The sequence below is a fragment of the Populus euphratica genome, unplaced genomic scaffold (genome assembly GCF_000495115.2).
Source record: "Populus euphratica unplaced genomic scaffold, PopEup_1.0 scaffold262.1, whole genome shotgun sequence".
Classification (NCBI taxonomy): Eukaryota; Viridiplantae; Streptophyta; class Magnoliopsida; order Malpighiales; family Salicaceae; genus Populus; species Populus euphratica.
Window position 1 is genome coordinate 91324 of NW_011500145.1, and position 13753 is coordinate 105076.

The 13753-nt window shown below is 35.3% G+C and overlaps 3 protein-coding genes across 6 annotated transcripts; 1 reads left to right on the forward strand and 2 right to left on the reverse strand.

The window, feature by feature from the left end:
* Positions 1 to 116: 116 nt before the first annotated feature.
* Positions 117 to 4497, reverse strand: LOC105110744 (40S ribosomal protein S9-2-like). Of its 2 annotated transcripts, XM_011005900.1 has the most exons (4): positions 4368 to 4497; positions 3602 to 3983; positions 3192 to 3321; positions 117 to 371 (listed from the first exon to the last, which is right to left on the reverse strand). In XM_011005900.1, the coding sequence occupies exons 1-4, from the start codon at positions 4393 to 4395 to the stop codon at positions 318 to 320; spliced, it is 594 nt and encodes a 197-aa protein (XP_011004202.1). In that variant the 5' UTR covers positions 4396 to 4497; the 3' UTR covers positions 117 to 317. The 2 variants fall into 2 exon arrangements, with proteins under 2 accessions (XP_011004202.1, XP_011004201.1); XM_011005899.1 differs by lacking the exons at positions 3192 to 3321; positions 3602 to 3983; positions 4368 to 4497 and adding exons at positions 782 to 1163; positions 1508 to 1615 and having other exon boundaries at positions 117 to 501.
* Positions 2952 to 7910, reverse strand: LOC105110743 (40S ribosomal protein S9-2). 3 transcript variants are annotated; one of them, XM_011005898.1, is made up of 4 exons: positions 7794 to 7910; positions 7054 to 7435; positions 6384 to 6528; positions 2952 to 3191 (listed from the first exon to the last, which is right to left on the reverse strand). In XM_011005898.1, exons 1-4 carry the CDS (start codon positions 7819 to 7821, stop codon positions 3153 to 3155), a joined length of 594 nt encoding a protein of 197 aa, XP_011004200.1. In that variant the 5' UTR covers positions 7822 to 7910; the 3' UTR covers positions 2952 to 3152. The 3 variants fall into 3 exon arrangements, with proteins under 3 accessions (XP_011004200.1, XP_011004199.1, XP_011004198.1); XM_011005897.1 differs by lacking the exon at positions 2952 to 3191 and adding an exon at positions 5535 to 5765 and having other exon boundaries at positions 6336 to 6528; positions 7794 to 7909; XM_011005896.1 differs by lacking the exon at positions 2952 to 3191 and having other exon boundaries at positions 6123 to 6528; positions 7794 to 7909.
* Positions 7911 to 11572: 3662 nt separating this feature from the next.
* Positions 11573 to 13442, forward strand: LOC105110752 (uncharacterized). The gene is made up of 3 exons (XM_011005907.1): positions 11573 to 12047; positions 12241 to 12294; positions 12926 to 13442. Exons 1-3 carry the CDS (start codon positions 11739 to 11741, stop codon positions 13157 to 13159), a joined length of 597 nt encoding a protein of 198 aa, XP_011004209.1. The 5' UTR covers positions 11573 to 11738; the 3' UTR covers positions 13160 to 13442.
* The last annotated feature ends 311 nt before the right edge of the window (positions 13443 to 13753 follow it).

Below are 13753 nucleotides of genomic sequence, written 5' to 3' on the forward strand. Positions count from 1 at the left end.
AAACAAATTATTTTCAACGCATTAATTATAACTGCATAAGCCTATAAAAATAAATCCACGAATCGAGATAATTATTTTTTTATTAAAAAAAAACTACCTGCAATAAATCCTAAGGGGGGGCGGATAAAAACTATAAATTTACTTCAAGGCATAAAACCAGGACAGCTAACAACATATCCCAAAGAGAACTCCATGGTTTTAAAATCCACAGAAACATCTTATCTTACGATATGAAACAGATTGAAAGATCAACAATACAAACTCTTGACCAAAATTTATAACATTAAATGAAAATGACTATCACTGAACATTACAGCTCATTCTTCATCCTCTTCATCTCCATCCCCACCAGCAGCCTTCTTGGAAGCAGCCTTCTGGTTCTTTCGCTTAACTCTACCAGGGCGTCCACCACCAAAGGGGCTTGTGAGTGAGAAATCAATGTGCTTCTGCGAGTCAACTCTCACCATGAACGATGGAATATTGACCACCTGCCTCCCAACCCTGCAGGACCAAACAAGTATCAATCGAGAGGCAACACTTCAAAATATAGAATCTAAAAGAGTGAAATAACTACATTCGAGGTGAGACTTCTCAAGTTCTGAAATCACAAGATTTTACAGCCAAAAAGAGGGAAGAAAAGCACTCAAAGTTTAGACAAACAGGAAAAACAATCAATATCAGAGAGGCGAAACTTTAATTGCCAATGTATTACGTCTTTCATCCAGAATTTTAACTTGCATTGATTAACAGCTCAGTACGCATAAGAATTTATTGTGCATACCTAATGTGCCTCTGTTTGATGAGCACTCTGGCATGGTGGATGGACTTAGCCATACCAGCCTTGAAAACAAGAGTCTGGAGGCGGCGCTCGAGAAAGTTTTCCACGGTGAGGGCCAACACATAATCGAGCTTGTTCTGGCTCTCTTCCAAGAGCCCATACCTATTCATCCTCCTCAAAAGCGCCTCACCCTCAAAAATACGGCGTGAGTTCTTCTCATCAAGGGTCAGAAGCATTCTAGCAGCATTACGAATACGACTCAGTGCATACTGAACCCTCCAGAGTTCCCTCTTGGCACGGAGCCCATACTCTCCGACAAGCTTCAGCTCAGCATCCAAACGTTCCTTCTCATAGGGACGTCGTGGTTTCTTAAAAGTCTTCCCATCTACATGACCACGAAAAACAAATATATCACTTCTATTATTCAAAATCCAGACGCCAAACTCTATGGGTAAACAAAATACATTCAAATCATGAAATCAAGATTAAAACTCAAATCCCAGACGCTAAACTCTATTGAGGACAGAGAGATGGAAGCTGAATTTTCTGAATTCTAAATAAAATAATGTGCTTCAAATTTTCCATGTTCCACTTTATAGTTTACATAGAAAAGAAGATAGAAAATGAGCTAAAACTCAACAAAAAAAGAGTCCATGGATTGATTAGAATGCAAAATATGTTGAAATTATAGTGAAACAGTAAAAAAAAAAAGATTGAGAGGTAACTCACAGTTCCGATAAAAGGAGACGTGAACCATTCTGTTCGCTGTCGAACTCAGTTAGGGTCTAGGGAGGCGGTGAGGAACTATAATTGCTGTATTTATCTTTACAAGATTTCTCCCCGTCTAAAAGAAAATCAAAGCCCTAACCCTAATTCTTTGTATATTTTGGGCTGGTTCAAATGCTATAACCAAATCGGGCTAAGCCTGAAACTTTCTTCTTCTTCATCTTTTTTTTTTTTTGTAATTTTCTAGTGTCTACTAGAGTGGAATAAAACCTTTTTTTTTTCTTTTTAATACCAGAATATCAAAACCAAGAAGTCCCATTTTTGCATGCTAATTCTTCATAAAATTACCCAGATTAAAAATAAGGCTCATAGTATCTTAATAAGACACAAAACATGAAAAATAATAAAAATAATAATTCTAAAAAAAAAACTTAAATGCGTCGCAGTAGAAGAAATAATTGTTGCATTAAATTTTCACTTGAAAAGAATCATCCGATCATGTTATTGTTGTGCCGCCCGCCCCTTGAAGTCTAAAACAAACCTCAGCCATTACAAAAAATAAATTTTGGTTTAAAACCACATCTTCTCATAATTTAAAATATTATGATTATTAAAAATATTTATTTTAATTATTATATATAAAGAAAAGGGTATTTTAACAAAGACCCTGATTATAACTATTTATCAAAACAACTAAATTATTGAGATTAGTTTAACTATTTATATAAATAATAAATCAAGTTAATATATTATTTCAAGTCTTAGTTAGCAAATTTGTCTTGGAATCCAAATTGTGTTACAAATATTTTAAATAAAAGTTGATTCTTCATAAAATGTGACAAACACAAGCTGAGCTACACTTCCTTTTTTCTTTTTTTTTTTAAAGAATAATGATCACCATAATTTTTGTCGATAATTTTATTTATTTATTTTTATTATTATATAATGTTTATTCATTCATTTTTATTATCATAAAATATACATAATATAGAACCATTATCTATTTTTATTATATAATTAAATTCAATCAGAATCATGACCTATTACCTAATTCAATCAAACCAGTTTCCATTGGTAACCAAACCACCAATGCACCAATCAAATTAATCATGCTACTGATACATTAATTATATTAATCATACTATTAATTATGTTACTAATACACTAAATTAATACACTAACATAATCAAACTATTTGCAAATATATCAAAGTAATATATATTTTTATTTTTTAAAATTTATTGGCAGCATATCAAAATGATGTGCGTGTGTGTATATATATATATATATATATAGTATTCATGCCAGAGACCAATTTAATTTGAAACCTGATAGCCACCATATGTTGACCTACGAGGAATTAACTAGTAATCCACCTAAAAAAACTTAACACCAATTTTCCATTTAAAAAAAAAACAGGAGCTGACATGCAAATTCACTCCAAGCATGAAAACAAGGCTGGAACATGTATTCCAAAGACAAGTACAAAAGTAATCTACGGGGTCAAAAATATAATATCTCCTTAAGTTTAAAAATTCGCCTAAACCTCTAATTGATAGATAGGAAAGAGATTGAAAGATCAACGGGACAAACTCTTAAACACGCTTTATAACATTAACCAAAATCACAAGCACTGAACATGGCAAGCTCATTCCTCATCTTCTTCATCTCCATCCCCACCAGCAGCCTTCTGGTTCTTTCGCTTCACTCTACCAGGGCGTCCACCACCAAAGGGGCTTGTGAGTGAGAAATCAATGTGCTTCTGCGAGTCAACTCTCACCATGAACGATGGAATATTGACCACCTGCCTCCCAACCCTGCAGGACCAAACAAGTATCAATCGAGAGGCAACACTTCAAAATATAGAATCTAAAAGAGTGAAATAACTACATTCGAGGTGAGACTTCTCAAGTTCTGAAATCACAAGATTTTACAGCCAAAAAGAGGAAAGAAAAGCACTCAAAGTTTAGACAAACAGGAAAAACAATCAATATCAGAGAGGCGAAACTTTAATTGCCAATGTATTACGTCTTTCATCCAGAATTTTAACTTGCATTGATTAACAGCTCAGTACGCATAAGAATTTATTGTGTATACCTAATGTGCCTCTGTTTGATGAGCACTCTGGCATGGTGGATGGACTTAGCCATGCCAGCCTTGAAAACAAGAGTCTGGAGGCGGCGCTCGAGAAAGTTTTCCACGGTGAGGGCCAACACATAATCGAGCTTGTTCTGGCTCTCTTCCAACAGCCCATACCTATTCATTCTCCTCAAAAGCGCCTCACCCTCAAAAATACGGCGTGAGTTCTTCTCATCAAGGGTGAGAAGCATTCTAGCAGCATTACGAATCCGACTCAGTGCATACTGAACCCTCCAGAGTTCCCTCTTGGCACGGAGCCCATACTCTCCGACAAGCTTCAGCTCAGCATCCAAACGTTCCTTCTCATAGGGACGTCGTGGTTTCTTAAAAGTCTTCCCATCTATACACAAAGAAGAGATAGATTCTTCACAGATTAGTTATATAAAAGATCTTAAAACTCCATGGGCACAATAAAAACTCACAAATACTGGCACTTTCTTCTTAATCTCCACTCACCTCTACTGTTCGAAGCATTCCAATCAAAATCAACACGAGGCCTACTACTGCTAAATCTCCAAATTCTAAATAAAAGTATAATGAATCCCTTTTCTATTATTTTTCTCAATAATTTACAAAAATAAATAGAAAGTAAATGACCAAGATCTAAACATCTAGAGCTAAATTGTAAGTCAGGAGTAGTTAACTAAGAAGCAAAAAATAAAAAGAAATGAAGGGTTTAACAGATCAGTATAGGAGTCAGGAGAAAAGGAAGTAGGTAGCTTACAGTTGCGGTAGAAAGAGACGTGCACCATGCTTGCTTGTTCAGAGCCCCTGCCCCCTTCCTAAGATCTCAGTTACAGCGTTGCAGAGGCAATGGAAAACGGCGAAAACGACATTCGTATATTTTGGAAGTTAAATGGCTAACCCTAGCACTAGCTTTTAAATATTTGGGGCTGTTCATGTTTTACAAGCCCGAACAATATTGGGCCAACCCTGGACTGGTACATCTATTAAGAGTTGGGCTAGCTGAAAACGACGGTGGAATTGAATACTTTAATTTAGTAACTACAAGTGACGCCCATTTTGAGAAACAAACGAATTAATGAGCACAATTTGAATATCTATGCAAATCTTACTTCCGCAGCTTGAGATCACCTGTCAAAAAAATTTCCTTTCTTTTTGGGGTAGACAATTTCTTCACCTGTCCCTCAATGTTTATATTTAGTTAATTTTAGTCCTATTATTATGATCATTCATCCATTACTTTTGAGAAATTTTTTAACTAAAGCCAGTGCGATTGCTAAAAAAAATATTTATTTTTTGCCTGAAAAACTGTTATTTTTTTTCCAGCCTTGAATAAACATAGGTTTAACTGATGAGATTATCATGGTAAGTAATGGGATTAAAATTAAGATTATATAAAAATTGAGGGACCGAGTAGGGAGTTTGAGTGGGGATAGAGAAAAGAAAGAAAAAAGGAATGAAAGAAGGAATTTTTACTAACATGATCTTATTGGATATAACCAAGTTAATAATTTAAATATCAAGGTTTTTATTTTATTTAAAAAAACACTTTAATTCCCTGGATTTTTTTTAACATTAAAAAAAATAAAAATAAATTAGTACCCAATATAACGCAAGTCACGGATATATAGTAAGAGTCTAATTTAGTTGTGCTTACAAGATCATTAGTTACATGTTCTGTAGCAGCCGCGTCAGGGGACCAATGTGGAAGAAGGATCAACACTGAGCAGTTCAATTTAACAAATCAAGATAGTTTCACCTTATTTTTTTTTAAATATGTAAACCATGTTTTGAACCAAAATAGATTCCAAACTTTTGAGTTACAGAGTTGCTTAAATTTAGTATTTTTTTTAGAATTTATCTTTTGTTTAATTGTACAACATTAAAAATATACATCAATGAGAGAGCACCAGAATAAAAACAAAGATAAAACAAAAAAAATATTTTATTAAATTTAAATTCAAAATGAAAAATATTCAAAAGCTAAAAACAAGTCATATACTTGGGTCTGAGCGGGCCTCAACACTTAGCCCATAAAATGAAAATGCCACTCTTATGCCACAAGCTTGACATTTTCCATCCTTTTTTCTTGAAATAAAAACTACCTGAGCGGACCTGAACACTTTCTTTCTCCTCTGCAGCAACTCTCTTCCTACAACTAAAAAATAAACAAAATAAAATTGGATCAAAATAAAATTACAAAAATAAAAAAGAGCAAGATGACAATCAAAACAAAAGGGGGGGAAAAAGCCCAAAAGCCACGATCTCAATACAAAAAAGACAAATCTCTCTGTTTTTTCCCTCCAAAATTAAGCATTATCATGGTATTCTAAGAACCTCGGAGCAAGCTAAGCAAATCAATTTATTCCCGTCAATTCTGAAATAACACAATGCGCAATGATAAAATGAAACCGCTTATACATAGTTTTGATGATGATCGATTACAACCTGATGATAGAATTTCTGCACATTTTATAAACATATATTCCAAAGATGATAAAAAATCAACAGGAAAAAATCTTAAACAAGGCTGTCAAAATTATCAAATGAATATATATTCCAAGACAATGACAGAGGTAATCTACGGTGCCAAGATAGAATATAACAACTCCCTAAGTTTAAAATTTCGCCTAAGCCTCTAATTGATGGATAGGAAAGAGATTGAAAGATCAACAATACAAACTCTTGTCCAAATTTATAACATTAAATGAAAATCACTATCACTGACCATTACAGCTCATTCTTCATCCTCTTCATCTCCATCTCCACCGGCCGCCTTCTTGGAAGCAGCCTTCTGGTTCTTTCGCTTCACTCTACCAGGGCGTCCACCACCAAAGGGGCTTGTGAGTGAGAAATCAATGTGCTTCTGTGAGTCAACTCTCACCATGAAGGATGGAATATTGACCACCTGCCTCCCAACCCTGCAGGGCCAGAATAGATATCAATAACGAAGCAAAGCTTTAAAATCCAGAATCCAACAGTAGCAAGACAAAAGACAATATGAAAAGCTATGATCAGGTAAAAAATGTTATAACTACATTCAAAATAACAAGCAAAAAGAAAATAAAAAGATACTATGAAAAGAAGTAATCTGTTAACAGGATGATTTCTGATCATATTTTTAGTAGAGGATCCCAGTCATAAACACGAGAAAGAGAGTAAAAAAGACAGCAGACCTCAAGCTCTGAAATCACATGACCTTAACATGGATACTAATTCTGATTAAAGGGCAGTCAAGACATTTTATAATAAAGTAAATCAAAACATTGGGAAAACAGGGGGAATCGGGAAAATCAGAAAGCGCAATTTCAACACTAACACACACGTGTTGCAAATGCATTGCACAGTTCAGATAAAATTTATCAAATTCATGAATAGCATTTTAACTTGCATAGGTTATATGCCTGCATAACATGAAAACATAAGAGAAAGATCCGATTATATACCTAATGTGCCTCTGTTTGATGAGCACTCTGGCATGGTGGATGGACTTGGCCATACCAGCCTTGAAAACAAGAGTCTGGAGGCGGCGCTCAAGAAAGTTTTCCACCGTAAGGGCCAACACATAATCAAGCTTGTTCTGGCTCTCCTCCAAAAGCCCATACCTATTCATCCTCCTTAAAAGCGCTTCACCCTCAAAAATACGGCGTGGGTTCTTCTCATCAAGGGTGAGAAGCATTCTAGCAGCATTTCGAATTCGACTCAGTGCATACTGAACCCTCCAGAGTTCCCTCTTGGCACGGAGCCCATACTCTCCAACAAGCTTCAGCTCAGCATCCAAACGTTCCTTCTCATAAGGACGTCTGGGTTTCTTAAAAGTTTTCCCATCTATACAAAAAAAGAAAATTCTTCACCGATTAGTTATATAAAAGATTTTACAACTTAATGGGCACAATGAAAACTCACAAATTCTGGCACATTTTTATCTGTACTCACTTTTACTGTTCAACATGAACGTGCAGGTCAAGGTGCTACTACTGCTAAATCTCCAAATTCCAAATAAAATATCATGGATCCCTTTTCAATTATTCTCTCGATATTTTTTTTTTAAAAAAACATAAAATAAATTACAAAAACTAAATATCTAGAGCTAAATTGCAAATCAAAAGGGGGTAACTGTTTTTGACACTGAAAAGAAAAAAAGACAAAAAATGAAAGATGAAGCATAGAGGGGTGGGTAGCTTACAGTTTCGGTAAAAGGAGACGTGCACCATGCTTGCTTGTTCAGTGCCACCTGCCTGTGATCTCAGTTATCAGGGTTCCAGAGGCGATGGAAGATATGAAGAGAGGCAAAGCGGTGTTTATATATTTGGGATTTAAATGTAAACCCTAACACTACCTTTAAATATTTGTGGAAATTTTCATGCTCTACGAGCCCGTACAATATTGGGCCAACACTCCACTCATTCTGAGCTGGGCTAGAAAACCTGAACAACAAACCCAAAAGCCTAGTACTTCTGAAACAATGAATTTGAAACCCGAACCATGACCCGTTGTTTTTTTTGTTTTTTTATTCTGCTGAGCTGGCATAGGTTGTGTGGTGGTAGCCCTCTGGTTATTGTCACACCCACCTCCTCTATTATTCTAATTTGCTAGAAAATTTCTATTAACATTCCCAGCAGCTTGCGACTTCTCTATTGTCAAGGCACTTTTATAAGCCTTAGAAACGGTCCCTAAAGAATGAAGGCACAATACTCTTGTATAGCCAGTCTCATACTACTAAGAAAGTTTTTAGGAATACAACGCAAATTGCATTTTTTTTTAAATTTAATCTTTTTTCTTGTTTAAAATATATATTTTTATATTTTTGAATTATTTTAATATACTGATATTAAAAATAATTTTTTAAAAATAAAAAAACTTTATTTTACAACATTTTTAAATAAAAAATACGCCATTGTTATCATAATCTCAAACATATCTTACATTACTTTTAACTATTATTTTTGTTTCTACCATGTCATTTCATTTTGAATTGCTAACTAGTAGAAATTATCAATACAATTATTTACAAACTTATGCATTGATTTAGCGTCTAAAGCCTCTAGTATAGAGTTTTAGAATAATCAAAATAAAGGAAGTACTACCTCGTTTTCTTCTTCATCTTATCCCAATTGCTATTTTTTTTTTCTTTTTATCTTCCTTACCTCTCCCATGTTATCTTCAACTATTCTCAATAGAAAGATACTCGACCTTTTAATTTGTTTGTAATTAATTTAACTTATATATGTTTAGGAACCTCTTTATATTAAAATATTCTCTCCACTTCATTTAACCAATCTATGAACTCTTCTGCTTGTAAAGTCCTAGCAAACTTAAGGATTTAGATGTGAAACCTAAAATCTCCAAATCTGACCTCTTTCTTATCATAAAGATTGCCTTATTTGATTGTGCCCTTTGGTTTCAATACTTGTCAAGGATCAATAGTCACTCTCCTTGGTTTATTCCCGCTGCCTTTTCTCTTCTAGCCAATGAGTAAATTATGTGATTTATCTCTACATGTCCTCTATGGTGAACTCTGGAACGTTTCTCTTCTCAAAGGAAGCCTCTTCATCCTCCCCTTGAACATACCCTTCTCCACCATCTCTTCCTACTATGGTTGTTAGTGGAGCATAACAAGCAAACAATTATCCATAAAACTACAATACATATCAAGCAATATAAAACCTGAGATTGTCGGGTTCTAACACTAACTAATGTTGGCAAAAGCTAAGTAGAATAGTGAGAACACTAAAGAATTGCAAGAATAGACACAAAAGGCTTAATGAGCGAAGATGGATACAAATGTGAACCTTGAATTCACAATTTTATTCCCTGAAAAATAAAATATATATTGATTGTCTTTTTAAAAGGTTTACAAGATCTTTAAATAGGTTAGAAAAAACTGACATTCTTTAGAAAACAAACTAAAGTTTAAAAATATTAAGCGAAAAAAAACAAAATTGTTATAAAAAAAAGAAATTTAAATAAACCTAGGAAAATAGCAAAACTAGCCTAAACAGGCGAACCTGAAAACTTGATTCTAGAAGATCCAATGGTATGGATAGGAGCACAATGTTTTTTATATGAAAACTGCCTCTAGAATCATTTAGAAAAGTTTGAGCTTGATTTAACAGTTAAATCGTGTGATATTTCAGTCGTAAGATGCTAACTTAACCTGGTGTGATCAAGCCTTTTCAGTGCATGGATTTGTCCCATTGGTCCATAAAAGCACGTGTTATTATGTTAGATAATTTATATAGTCTGTTTGAATCAAATCCTCATTTAATAATGTTAGATTGTCACCCAAATGCTTAGAGCCACCCGTGTTTGTAAGCTCTACTGCATCAAATTTTTTAACGATGCTTTTAGAAAAATAATTGATGACAATTCATTCATTTTCAATAAATTACTTACATGATTTGGACCTATGAATTCCTTTCTAATTATTAATAAGGAATAAGCAACTGTATTGATTCATCTAACGCAGTTGTCAATTAAAAAATGAACATGTATGTTGGCAATTGTTTGTGATTCACGTTCTTTATTGCATATTTGATATCTAAGAGTCTAATTGTGAGTTTTAAATTCAATACTATTTTCTTACCTGTTTTTCAGACAATGGAGAGATTAAGACCTCAAGGCACTGGTATATTTAAGAAGAACCCTGCTGATTAGATGCAGATCTTCAAGCTATGAGAGTTTTGAGTCTTCCTTTGCTGATTGACACGTAAAATTCAGCACTAATATTCTGGTGCTTGACCACTGTCATGTAACTTCTGAAGACTTCTTTCCTTATTATGAATTCTTTATTAGATCCGTCTTTTCCGAAAGCAGATCACTGAAGTTGGATGACCGCTTTTTAGTTCATTGGACACTTGCTTCTGTGATGTGGTTCTTTAAGATGGTGTTTTACAATTTCTCTATATTGTAAAACAAATGGTTTCAGGTCTGATCATATCTAATTCTCTATATTTAACAAGAATCATCTTCACTGTCTGTTGGTTAATTAGTTTAGCACACGAGACAGTAGTGAATTCCACCTGAAATCAAGAATAGGCTGTTCGAACAGCGCACTTGAGCAACCATGGTCCAAATGTTTTGCAGGGCGAGCAATCAAAAGTGAGTGACGTTGTTCTTGGGAAGGAAAAGCCTGGTTAAGCATCAAATCCTGAATGTCAAGAGCTGAAACATTAAATCTTTGTGCTTGAAAACCACTTGGCTGAAGCTTAGAAGTATGCATATCGTCTCGTGGAGCGACATGGAGGTACGTAATGGCGGTTTATGTTGGTGTTACATGTTACCCATGATAAGTCTCTTTCATGTTATCACTTCTTTTTGACACATTATGATGCAATCAGTTCTTGTAATATTGAGGCAATCTCTATCACATTTTGGAAGGAAGCAAATCTTCTTGGAGCTTGTGAAGAAGATGCCTTAGGAAAGGCATTTTCCGAGCTTGGGACTAAATCAGAGGCATTGTCATTTACGCTGCAGGAGGAGGCAAGGCTTTAAATCAATTCGTGTCTTCCGCTTCCAGATCCAGCAATTTGTTTTACGAACGCTGTGCGCGCGTCTCTGCATATCAAGGGGAGTTTGAAGAACCATTGAAAAGAGAGATCATGTTCGTGATGTTCAATCTATCAAGGGGAGTTTGGCTCGCCCCTATCCTCCCACCTTTTTCCTATATTTTCACCCGTCTTTTTTAAGTATGTGCGCTCTACATTTGTCGATATCTATTGTGGAAAACCTTGATAATTTCTCAGTTTGAATGATTCAAAACCTATAATAAATTTTTATTTTTGTATCGTTAGTCTAAAAAACACCCTTACCAACCCAGATAGCCTAGCGTAGAACTACCATTGGCTAATTGTTGCTAATTTTCAAAGGAAAAAACATGTAATTGTTGCTAGTATTAGTCTTTTGCTGTTGTAACCTGTGACTTATTAAAGCCGTTGAAGAAAAAACCACAGAAAGATACAAGGCTAACAAATCAGTTTAGAGAGGGCTAGTGGGCCGTTCCCTACCTCAAAACATCACAAGACTCCTTGTATCGTATCGTGTCCCCTTATCCAATTCCCTTCCCTCCATTATCCCAACTTCTTTTCAATCTCCATTCTGTTAATTTATCTCACCTCTTCATTAACTACTAATGGCCTCTGCAATAACACCATTAATTCTCTTCCCTACTTGTGCCACTTCCCATCTGCAACTACTCTCCTCCCCATCTCCTCCACCTTTCCTTCCTCTAACGTCTCTTGCTTCTGCTGCCTGCAAACCCCGTTTCTCTAGGCTGCCCGAACTTCACAGCCACCGGAATATATTACCCGTCCCTAAATCCAACCCTGAAAATGACGGCATCGTAGCTGCTGATAACGACGGAGAAGATGGTGTGTCTTTGGGGACCTTGAAATTACCTGGCAATACTGATCTTCAGAGATTTGAGACCTTGCTTTTCCAGGTTAATTAAATATACATTACTCTTTACTTTAGCCCACTTCACCTTAGCTATTTTCGTAAATCTGGTTAGCGAATAAAACTATAAAAGAAGATGAAATTTAATGGTGTGAAATGGTGGTTGAATTTTATGTATTTTATTGAGTAATAAATGTGTTTTTTTCTTCTTATGATTCCCTCTCTGTTTGAAATGCCAGTGGGCTAACAGTCTTTGCCAAGGAGCGAATCTGCCGCTTCCTGTGCCATTAAAGGTAGGTGGTTATTAGTTTTTTACTTCATTTCTTCATTTCTAAGATACAAGTTGACATATGCACCAGCACATTTGGATTTCTAGAAGGGCGAGAATGAACAGGTTAGAGATCAGCAATGGAATTAAGATCGGAGGTCTATATATTTGCCATTGCTTTTTCCAACCAATTTCAACTTATATATAGTGCATAGGGCCTGGCTTTGGCAGATTATGAAATTTATTGTTAACTGACAACTAGGAATGTTCTTTGTTTTGTTTGGATAAAAGACAATTCGATTGTGCTGAACTTGCATACCGCATGTATCCATTGGACAGATCTACGCGGGGAAAGTTTTTAGAATTTCTCCTTACCCGCCTAGACGACTCACGAAGTGACCTTATTCCTAACAACCTTGGCCAGCATCCCACGTGAAGATAATCTTGCTGTCTAGATTATACTACTATAATCAAGCTCACTGGATTAGGATGATGTAAATGTTTTCATTTCATTGTCTTGCTCCTAATCTTGGCATTCGTGTGGGATATAATTTGCTTTTACAAGGTTCTTTAGTCACCAGTACAGTACTTAGATAAAGAATATGAAGATCAAGAAAATGTTTCTCTTAATAGCTTAACGTTATCTAATATAACAGGTAGACAAAATACCAGGTGGAACTAGGCTGGGTTTCATAACAGTTGGAGATGGAAAGACTGAGGTCCTTGTGTACATAGATTGCTTGGTTTTCCCAGCTACAAGTGATTCAGGTCCTATTTTCCGAGCAATAAGAAATGGAACATTAAAAGATGTATCACCTCCTGGTGAGCCCAGAATCATGAGGAGCCTTCTGCAGGCCCTCCAAAAATCGGTTCAAATTGCTACAGTTTGAGTTAGTTTGTTATTTGAGATGTAAATGTATGACACATGCTTGGACTTTTTCTTGTGCAGTGATGAAACTAAGTATTGTTTTTGACAAAAGATCCTATGTGTACTATATAGCTTCTTGACCTAGAGATTCTTATAGGTTTTGTTCTCTAAGGGAAACACGTGGTTCTCTTTGTTTCAACAACAATGTTATAAGGGTTTATGGTGACAGACAGACAGACAGACCTCGTGCAATGTATAGTTTATTCACCATGAATTCGGTAAGAATTTTATTATCTAGAAGAATAGTCTCAGTTTCTCATTGTTTGCATTAAAATGCACGAGCTTGTGCTAGTGCATTGACGACATAGTGGCTGGAAACCTTGGAACCTAGATTATTTGTTCGTACTACTGTCTTTTATTTACAGAAGAAAACAGTTGTTTTTCTTCAGAATTTTTAATGAAGAATGTCTATGTAACATCACGGAGAATAAATCAAGGTTTCTTGTGCACACGCATTTGTCTCAATATATGATTCTTTCACGCCAGCTCACGCATAAAGTTAAAACCCTCCTTGAACTATTTGAGAACAAAATTATATATCACTTTCATGGAGGCG

What these genes read in the sequence shown, in the direction of transcription:
- LOC105110744 (XM_011005900.1), bottom strand. Translation starts at nt 4,395, where the DNA reads ATGGTGCACGTCTCTTTCTACCGCAACT. An exon ending in CGTCTCTTTCTACCGCAACT is followed by an intron (nt 3,984 to 4,367) that starts GTAAGCTACCTA and finishes CTTTGTGTATAG; the next exon opens with ATGGGAAGACTTTTAAGAAA. An exon ending in ATCAAACAGAGGCACATTAG is followed by an intron (nt 3,322 to 3,601) that starts GTATACACAATA and finishes TTGGTCCTGCAG; the next exon opens with GGTTGGGAGGCAGGTGGTCA.
- LOC105110743 (XM_011005898.1), bottom strand. Translation starts at nt 7,821, where the DNA reads ATGGTGCACGTCTCCTTTTACCGAAACT. An exon ending in CGTCTCCTTTTACCGAAACT is followed by an intron (nt 7,436 to 7,793) that starts GTAAGCTACCCA and finishes TTTTTTGTATAG; the next exon opens with ATGGGAAAACTTTTAAGAAA. An exon ending in ATCAAACAGAGGCACATTAG is followed by an intron (nt 6,529 to 7,053) that starts GTATATAATCGG and finishes CTGGCCCTGCAG; the next exon opens with GGTTGGGAGGCAGGTGGTCA.
- LOC105110752 (XM_011005907.1), top strand. Translation starts at nt 11,739, where the DNA reads ATGGCCTCTGCAATAACACCATTAATTCTCTTCCCTACTTGTGCCACT. An exon ending in TTGAGACCTTGCTTTTCCAG is followed by an intron (nt 12,048 to 12,240) that starts GTTAATTAAATA and finishes TTGAAATGCCAG; the next exon opens with TGGGCTAACAGTCTTTGCCA. An exon ending in CGCTTCCTGTGCCATTAAAG is followed by an intron (nt 12,295 to 12,925) that starts GTAGGTGGTTAT and finishes CTAATATAACAG; the next exon opens with GTAGACAAAATACCAGGTGG.